General features: G+C 50.5%; 1 protein-coding gene across 1 annotated transcript in view; it reads left to right on the forward strand.

Annotated features, from left to right (window-relative positions):
- The window catches only part of FRMD4A (FERM domain containing 4A), a 316,596-nt gene that overhangs the window by 253,585 nt on the left and 52,983 nt on the right, over positions 1–10,028 (forward strand). The window contains 1 exon segment of the mRNA XM_077758468.1: positions 4,247–4,388. Within this exon segment, the coding sequence (XP_077614594.1) occupies positions 4,247–4,388 (142 nt within the window).

A 10,028-nucleotide genomic window follows, 5' to 3' on the forward strand; every position in this document is an offset into this window, starting at 1 on the left:
GAAGGGGGAGGTAGGAGAAGAAGATGGTTTTTTTTTTTTTTTTTTTTTTTAATGTGTGTTTATTTTGAGAGAGGGAGAACACACACTTGAGCAGGGAAGGGGCAGAGAGAGCATCCCAGACCAGCTCCGCACTGTCAGTGCAGAGCCTGACGCAGGAGTTGATTCCCGGAACCAAGAGATCATGACCTGAGCTGAAATCAAGAGTTGATGCTTAATCAACTGAGCCTCCCAGGTGCCCCAGGAGACCATTCTTAGGGCTCTTTGTCCCATTTCTCAAAGGTGGTCTTCCTCTGCAGTTAGAGAAGCCTTATTTGCCAGGCTTACAGGTCGGCCCTCTGCTGTAACAAGTAAACTTCAAATAGTCTCAAAGTTCTTTTATTAGCAGGAAGTATATATTAAAAGGCCAAACCAGGTGCCCACAGCAATAGGGAAATTTCAGTCGTCCATCTCGGTGAGCCCTGGGGAATGGAAGGAAACACACGTCGGCCCGGGAGTTGGAGAACTTTCCTCCAATGAGCTCTGCATACTCACAGGTCTCCAGAGCCCTCCCATTTCTCGTAGGAACCAAGTCTTCAACCCACAGTGGCAGGTGAGGAATAAATTCCACGTGGCGGCCCAGGGACTTCATCACCACATCTGTGACCTTGGGCGAGTGTCTCCTTGCTCCCGCTTTGCTTCCCCGATGTGAGAGAACAAGGAAGGAAATCACTTCGGAAACTATTGATCGGCCCAATGACACAATGTGTGTGAAACTGCTTTTGGAGATCTCTGTTACCTTTTATCCTTATCATTATTAATCCAACACTATTCCCTGGCCAACACTTGTGTAAAGGTTAAATTCTCTAAAACTTTCCCAGATGAAATCAGAGATGATAAAATTCCCCTCAGGACTTACACCACCTTTCGTTTCTGGAATGCCGCTCTCTGTACAAGGGTGACGCGCTCCATCTCCGGTGGGCAGAATGACCTCCGGGGAGTGACGGCTGACAGGCCTGGGACGAGTTTCCAAATATTTCTGAGCAGCCAGCGTTGGCTGGCATACTGGCCGTTGCTTCACACCCTGCTGAGTTGGCCCATGCCAACCATTCCTTTCTCTGAAGTTCTTCTGCAAAGCCCCGGCCTCCTAAGTGATGCTTATCGGCCCCGGAGACAAGTGTGGTCTAGTGCTTTGAGTCAGCAGGGGCGGGTGGCCAAGATGCCTCCCGTTCTTGCCTGGTGCTCAGGTGTTTCCTTCTTTCAGGATCCTTGTGCAAATCATGTAAGAACATCTCCCTCCCTCCCTCTCCCTCTCTCTCTCTCCCCCCCCTCCCCCACCTCTCCCTCCTTTCCCCCCTCCTTTCCTCCATCACCAGACACAGAGCAGAAAGAGCCCATGTTGCTTGGCTTCCTATGGCTCGTTCAGGATGAGAAGCTGTGCAGGCACCGGCCACACCTGGTGACTTCTGTGTGCCGACCCCCAAGATGAGAAATGTCATTTCTGGGTCCCGGCAAGCTCTGAGGCCCAGAGCCGAGGACTGTCGTGTAGACGTCAGAGGAAAATATTTGAAAGCTCCGATCATTGAGAGTTAACATTAGACACTTAGGCTCTGACCTCTGAGCAGGGACTTGTCAAAGTGACCTCTCGTCCGGACATCGTTCCTCCTCCTCAGTCGTTGGGTTTTGTTTTTTTCTTTTTGATCTGTCTGCTGTTCTTCTTTCCATCTAGATCAAAAACAGGGAGAAAGCATGGTAGGAGACCATTAAACCTTGCTCGTGGGGTATCCGTAATAAAAGTTGGTAGGACAAGACCCCCCCCCCCAAAGTACGATGTTGATGTTCAGGATTTTGGCAGCTCTTTCAGGGTGTCCCAAAGACTTGACTTTGCCGGAAGAGAATCTCCCCATTGGTGCTCCTTCCTCTTAGCGCTTGCTCTCTCTGCTGGGTCTGTTTGGTCATTGTGATCCTTCCATTCAGAGAGAAGCCAGTACTTTCCTAAAGCTTCCAGGAATCTGGTCTCCCATGGGAAGGATCTCTGTTGGTCCTCTCTCCATAGTTTGGTTTTTTGTTTCTGAGACTGATACGTGGCAGGAATGGAGGTGGGGTGGGGATAGGTCTTCCGTGTGATTAATGAGATTCCCCCAAATACCAGGTTGAGCCATACGTCTCCTCTGATTTAGCAAGTTGCTTCCAGGTCCTGATTTGCATCACATTCCTATTTCCATTCCAGTGGCTTTTGTGTATATGACCTAATTTAGTCCTTGTCACAACTCTGCCCTATGGGTTTTAAGAGCTTCATTTTATAAACCGGGATCTGAGCATCAGACAGCTTGCAGATCGTGGTCAAACAATGATGAACTGGCCAGGGCTGAGATTCCAGTCCAGATCTTTCTGACTTCAGACTCTGGGCCCCTTACCATCATGCTCAGTCAGTCTGTGTGTCTGTGAGTCATTACATAATGCAAGCGTCCTCGGCTCCTTTGATTAAAGCGTGGGCGTTAGCAAAGAGGCGTGCTAAAGAAAGTAATGGATGTGCTTCCTCGGCTCGCTCAGAGGGTAAAGCTCAACCAGATGCACCCTGTGGACATGCACGCGTGTGAAATGAAAGGCACTTCCTGCTTCCGAGGCAAGCCGGAGCGCTGCAGGGGGCCTGCTGGGCGGGATTAAGGATTAGGTCATCAGCGAGGAGGCAGTGACCTGAGGGAGGCGACCTGGTTCTGAATGGAGGGGCAAGAGTTGAGGTCAGAAAGGAGACCTCAGTCAAGGAAGGACCAGTGGGCTGATGGTTCATATCTGGCAAACAAGCAACTTGACTCCCATGTTTCCTTACAGACTCTCCTCTTCTCACAAGAGGAAAGCATTCAGCTCTTAGAAAGCATGGATGTCCGTGTCCGCATCAGTGTGGAGGCCAGAGGAGGGGCGAGGCCACAGGGGTGATAGCTTTGCTGGACAGCACAGGGCAGGCACTTGGGTAGAGAATGTCAACGAGGAAGAATGGAGAGCATCTACTGATCCCTCCATGGCCCTCATATCTGCTCCTGCTGGCTTCTCCTGTGTGGGGGCCAGACTTGGCCTCACACGGAGGGGATGGTTGGTGAATGCACATTAAGCGACTGAAAAACTCCATTTTCGACCGACTTCCCAAACCATCGGTGTACGTGCTGTGGCCAATGGCCATGGAAAGAAACATCAGCAAACCTATGGGTTCTACCGGTGTGGATTGCTGTTTTCATTGAGTTAGTGCTTTGGGTAAAGCCTGTTGCCTGATGCGCTATCACAAAACCTGATTTCCTGAAGAAGGGAAAAAACAAAACAAAACATCAAACACGTGTAGGAAATGCAAACCCATTTTCACTTTCTGGGGGCGGTAGCTAAAAAAGGCAGTTTTATGAAAAACAGTTACTTTTAGGAATGTAATTATGATTACAGAGTTCTTTTCTAATTATTCTAACCTGTTATGATTAGCCAAGTCGGACCAATTAACATGCACAGTGGAGTGGAGTGTTAACTAAAATCGAGACTCTGGAGAGTATGGTTAGGTATCAAAATAGAAGCCAGGCACTGTGTCAGGGCTTCTTGGTAGGGCCTGAGTGTCCCAGTGATCAGCTGTTCTAGAGGCTTCTATACCTTTAGACATGCTGCAGGTCCCTTCCCAGTCCTCTAACTTCCCATGGCCATGTCGCTAACAATGTATGAGATTTAAATGCCCTCAGGATCCACTGGGACTTCCTGAATGGTTTCACGTATCTCTTCTGTCCCTCACAAAGCTGAAAATTGGTTTCTTCTTCCTTCTTTGAACACAAAATAAAACCATTCCTATTTTATGGAGAGCTGGGTTCCAGGGAACAGCATAGGGAACCCTCTCACATGCCTTCCTTCCTTTGACTCTAACAGAACCTGAAGTGGCAGGTGCTGATCATCCCATTTTATACCTGGGAATAAAGAGGTTCAGTGACATTAAGTAACGTTCCCCAAACAGGATCCGGCCAGGTCTGTCTGACGTCACAGCCCCTGTGCTAGGCACTGCACGGCACAGCCCATAGAAGGCAGACCTTGGAAAATGTACCACTGGCGTCCGCCCTACAGCCGTGCCTCACGCAGGGAGCTTCAGTGCTTAGGGATGGAGCTGAGAAACACAAACATAAAGATGCTGCAAGCCAGGAAATGAGTCTTTGTGCTAAATGTCGGGACGCCAAGCAGGCGAGCGATAACTCTTCTTGTCAGAGGTGAACGCCGCCTCTTGATAACGTGGTTGCCTTTTCCATTCTAGTCTAAAATCCATGCCGCACGCAGCCTGAGCGAGATCGCCATCGACCTCACTGAGACTGGCACGCTGAAGACCTCGAAGCTGGCCAACATGGGGAGCAAGGGCAAGATCATCAGCGGCAGCAGCGGGAGCCTCCTGTCCTCAGGTAAGGCAGGGCTTTGGCACCAGGGCGCCGTTGTGGGGAGCGTGGAAGAGGCTCGCCCGAGCGTGGCTCCCACCCCAGCGTGGCTCCGGGGAAGGTGGGGGAGCAGCAGCCACTGAGGAGGCCGCTTGGCAAGCTCGCCACGAGCTGGCTCGGGTTGTGAGACCGAGGTTTTGAGCCAAATAAGAATCTGAGAAAACTGCCCAGAGTGCCAGAGGGCGGCGGGACATCAGAGGCAGCAGAACCGTGCAGCGTGGGAAGGACCATCGGCCCAGAAGCCGCCTCGGCCTCCCTCCAGAGCCTTCTGGATGCCGGTGGCCAACTGTCAGGAATGTCAAGTCCAAGGACGAGGTGGGGGTCAGTTGTGCGTCCTTAAAGGAGAAATCTACCAAGGAGGGGGAATGAAGGGAGGCCAGTGGGGCCGAGCAGCCCTGCACCCTGTTCCCAGGCGAACTCCTCAGGACTGGAGAAGGCCAGAAACGTTGGCCTTCCCAGAGGCTTCTGTCTCAGAATGCCACGTAGCAGTCAAGTGCTTTTGCCACTAAGAGTCCGAGAGTCTGATTCCGAGTGTGTTCCTGAGAGCCCAGGGCAAGTCGTTTTGTCATTGGATGTGGGAGGGACCGACAAGCTCCGAGCGTGAATTCAGATCGGCTGATGTCCCGAGTAGGGACGCCATTCGCTGCAGTGACAGGAAGACGCGGAGGNCTTGGGGACAGAGTACTCTTGTCTCTGAGCCAAGAAGGAAAAGCAACAAGCCTTTGGCCTCCCTCATCTTCCAGAGTCCTTTTTACCTTCCTTTTCCTTTCTTCTTCCTTCTCTATTTGTTCTTTCAGATTCCTTTTCGCCCTAACAGTCTGGGAGTTGTGAACATTGCGTCCCTCAAATCACCTTTGTTGTACACCTGTTAGTGCCTCCCCCTCTTTTTGATGCCCCCCCACTCAGTGCTGTTTACCGAGCCCCGCCCCGCCCCCAGGACTGCTGTCCGTCCATCACACTCAGCCTTAACTTCTCTTCCGCTCTTGCTTCCTCCCCTGGTGATGGGGACGCCAGCCAGAGCTCGCTGGTTCACAGAGGCATCCTGCCTGCCTCCATCTTGGCTCGTGCCTCCGTAGCCTTTGTCTAGATTCTTCTCTCCCCCCCACTCGCCGCACTTCCCCTTAACTACACCTTCCCATATCGTTGCTTCTCTCCTAGTGTCTCATTGTGTGTCTTTGCATCTGGTGCTTCCAAGGTTGTAAAAGAACAGAAGTGAAGATCTCCTCAAAGAGAAACACATGAGTAAGAAAGAGCCGTGAAAAGAGGTCTTTATAAGAACCAGCAACTTTGTTCACCAAGGTCTTGGCTACAGTCACGTCTAGTGCCTGCGCACAGCAGCTGGAAGAGCAGATAGAGTTGGGCAAGAAGCTGAAGTGGTCTGGGCGGCCTCCGGGCTGGCGGAGTCCAGTCAGAGCTGGACCCGGAGGACCAGGGGGGAAGATGTGCCCTTTCTGGACAGAGAGGCCCATTTGGGGGGGGGGGGGGCTGTTGGAGCTGCAGCTCAGGGCCCCGCACTGGACAGGCCTTGCAGAGGGCCTGGGAGGGCCCAGCCACGTGTCCACACACCGTGTGGTTTCGCAAACATAATACCTTCTGTGTTCTTTTTTTTTAAATCTTGACATGTAGTAGATACACATGTTTTGTTGGTTTCTGGTGTGTAGCATGGCGATTTGCCATCTCTTGTGTGTGCTCGTTGCAGGTGTTGCCACCAGCTGTCACCATGCGCACTATCAGTGTCATTGCCTGTGTTCTCTAAGCTGTACTTTCCATCGCTGTGACTTACTCAGTCCATCGCTGGGAGCCTCTATCTCCCAGCCTCCTTCACCCATTTTGCCCTTCCCCCTCCCCCTTGACAATCACCAGTTCTCTGTATTAATGGGTCTGTTTCTTCTTTTTAATTTTTTTTTAATGTTCCTTTATTTTTGAGAGAGAGAGAGGCAGAATCCAAAGCAGGCTTCAGGCTCTGAGCTGTCAGCACAGAGCCTGACACGGTGCTTGAACTCATGAACTATGAGATCATGACCTGAGCTGAAGTCAGACACTTAACCGACTGAGCCACCCAGGCGCCCCCTGGGTCTATCTCTTTTTGTTTGTTTATTCATTTGTTTATTAGATTCCACATATAAGTGAAATCTTATGGTATTTTGTCTTTCTCTGTCTTCTGAAAACTTAGCAGAATACCCAAGTCCATCCATGTTGTTGTAAATGGAAAGACCTCATTCTTTTTTATGGCTGAGTAGTATTCCATTGTATCACACACACACACACACACACACACACATACACACACCCCTACATCTTCTCTGTCCATCTTCCCAACCCTCAGCATCGTCTATCAGTGGACACCTTGGTTCTTCCATATCTTGGCTGTTGCAAATAATTGCATTCTTTTCCTTAAATCCACCAAAATTATATAAGCTTCATGCCCCACAAACCCTGGATCTACCGCCAGCAGACGACCGTGGGGTTTACCGTAAACCCCTCCCTGCCTTGGATTCTTCAAAACGTTTTCAGCAGTACAGTGAGGCAATGATTGTTCTTTCTGAGGCCTTCAGATCTACAGTAAAAGCTGTAGAAAATGCCACTGTCCTGTATGGAAGGGAATGTCCTACAGAACCTAAGGCCCCTGCCTCACATTGTGGCCACTCTGAGTCCCCTGCTGTGTGGTGAAGGACCGAGCCAGGGCCAGCCACTGTGTTTGCACTCTAGACAGTTCTAACCCCTGGTAAAACCCAGAGTCTCCGCTTGGAACCTGGATTTATCTGCCCACGGTCCTCCTTAGCCACCCACAAATGAGCCCCTCTCATCCTGCAGGCTTTGTGAGGTGTGCATCCCTGCTGTGGCTTCTTAGCCATTTGGAAAGCTGGGTGCTGTGTGAGTTTGGCACCGTTCTATCCGGAAGGACAGTAGATTCTTCCAGCTCAGAACTCAACCTTCCACGTGCATCCGACCCACATGGAGGGCGGTTCAAACACAGACAGCTGAGCTCCAGTCCCAGGGTGTCTGACTCTGTAGGTCCAGGGTGAGCCTGAGAATTGATATTTTTAACAAATCCCTGAGAGATGTTGATGTGGCTGCTCTGGGGACCACATGTTGAGAGCCACTCTTCCTGCTGAAGAAGAGATGGAAGCCTGAGGTGGCTGTGTTGCTTCGGGACACAGAACCCAGATATCCCCACTCTCGGACCTGTGTCTTAGGCCATCTTCTCTGGCCACTCGTATCTGTCAGCCTCTGGGGACACCAGGGTGGTAACATAACAGCAGCCACAGATCAGGTTGTACATGGGAGCCCCAAACCTCCTGACCCGGAACTGCCATCGCTCGGTCATCAGCAGGTGAGATCCAGATTTTTAAGATGAGAAAGCCATTCGTCTGTTTTCCTGACGCCAGCTTGCTAGAACAAAATAATACTGTAATAGCAAATAAAATGTCTTCACCCCAAACGTGTAGTAACTTGGGAGTTCCCGGATGCAGTGAAAGACCTCGCCTTACCCACTTTGAGAGGGGCTCCGTTTGTGGGCGCTGACCCCTCCACCCCTTCCCTGCCTGCACTGTGCCACACGGCTATGCGAGGGGAGAGCGGGAGAGGAGGAGGTCGAGAGGCGTGACCCGTGCCCCAGGACCGGACCAGGCAATGTGTCACACTCTGCCCAGCCCAGCACGTAAGGGTCTGAAGAACTGTGCTAGATGCCATACTGAGGCTGAGGGCCCATGGGGACACCTCCCTCCCGTGACTTAGGAAGACAGTGGAGGGAGGGACTCCAGAAAGGAAAGAATATAGGCCGTCAGTTAACAGAGGGAGTTTCTGGTGTCCGTAGACCTGGCCATCTTTCCCCCTGGGAGTGCCAATCACTCCCCCTCTGTCTTGTGCCGGAGGCGGTGCCCTCAGCTGAGACAAGCCCTCGGCAGCCCCACCTGGAAGGGGGTGTTTCCTGTCACCCACTGTGAAGACATCCAGCCCTTGGCTTAAAAGTCTCCCCAGCTGGGGGTGCCTGGGTGGCTCAGTCTGTTAGGTGTCTGACTCTTGACCTCTGCTCAGGTCATGATCTCATGGTTCGTGGGTTCGAGCCCCACATCAGGCTCTGTGCTTATAGTGTGGAGCCTGCTTGCGATTCTTTCTCTCCCTCTCTCTGCTGTTTTCCCACTTGGATGCCTGTGTGCTTGGATGTGCACATTCTCTTTCTCCTTTTCAAAAAAAAAATCTCCACAGCTGGCTCGTCTCCCACTAGTTTGTTTCTATCCTTCAGTGTCCTCCGGCCTGTTTCCTGAGAACTTCTTAGAAATGTGCTCCCCCCGGTGGAGGGGCCCTTGCTCTTGCAGGACAGCCCTGATTTTAAACACTCCTTATTACACCTGCCAGAAGTTCTATTCTACTTCACATTTAGAAAATAGGATCTATCTAATCCACTGTCCTATTTGGTCAATTAGCTTCTCTCCTTTACCTCTTGCCTCCTGCTTTAAAAAAAAAAAAAAGTCTCTAATAGTCCTTAAAAACATTTTGAGAACTGAATCCTCATTTGAAAATCCTTTTTTCTGCTTCTAGCCCAGGGCCTGGCACCCAGTAGGAACTCCAAATATGATTTAAAAAAAATATTTTTAATGTTAACACTTCCATGACTTTTTTATAACTGAAAATACATACTTTTTGAACCCCAGCCTCCAGCACACACCAATCTGCTCTCTATGAGATTCAGTTTGGGTTTGCTTTTTTTTAATTCCACATATAAGTGAGATTATATGATACTTGTTTCACTTTCTGACTGACTCCACTTAACACAATGCTCTCAAGGTCCATCTAGGTTATCTCCAAAAGCAAGATTTCATTGTTTTCTAAGGCTGAAGAACATTCCATTGTATGTGTAGACCACATCATCTTGATCCGCTCCTAGGTGGCTTGTTTCCATACCTTGGCCATTGTAAATAATGTTGCAGTGGATCTAGGGTTAGGTCTATCTTTTGGAATTAGTGTTTTCATTCTCTCCAGATAAATACCCAGTCCTGGGATTACTGGATCACATGATGGCTCTATTTTTAATTTTTGGAAGAGCCTCCATACCGTTTCCCACAGTGATTGCACCAGTTTGCATTCCCACCAGCAGTGCCCAAGAGTTCTTTTCCTCCACATTTGCCAACACTGGAAGTTTCTTGTCTTTTCCATTCTAGCTATTCTGACAGGTGTGAGGGAGCATCTCATGGTGGGTTTGATTTGCATTTCCCTGGTGATGAGTGGTGTTGAGCATCTTTTCACGTGTCTATTGGCCATTTGCATGTGTTTAGAAAAGTGTATATTTANCAAGGAGGGGGAATGAAGGGAGGCCAGTGGGGCCGAGCAGCCCTGCACCCTGTTCCCAGGCGAACTCCTCAGGACTGGAGAAGGCCAGAAACGTTGGCCTTCCCAGAGGCTTCTGTCTCAGAATGCCACGTAGCAGTCAAGTGCTTTTGCCACTAAGAGTCCGAGAGTCTGATTCCGAGTGTGTTCCTGAGAGCCCAGGGCAAGTCGTTTTGTCATTGGATGTGGGAGGGACCGACAAGCTCCGAGCGTGAATTCAGATCGGCTGATGTCCCGAGTAGGGACGCCATTCGCTGCAGTGACAGGAAGACGCGGAGG

Source organism: Crocuta crocuta, unplaced genomic scaffold, assembly GCF_008692635.1.
Source record: "Crocuta crocuta isolate KB4526 unplaced genomic scaffold, BGI_CrCroc_1.0 scaffold32, whole genome shotgun sequence".
NCBI classification, from domain to species: domain Eukaryota; kingdom Metazoa; phylum Chordata; class Mammalia; order Carnivora; family Hyaenidae; genus Crocuta; species Crocuta crocuta.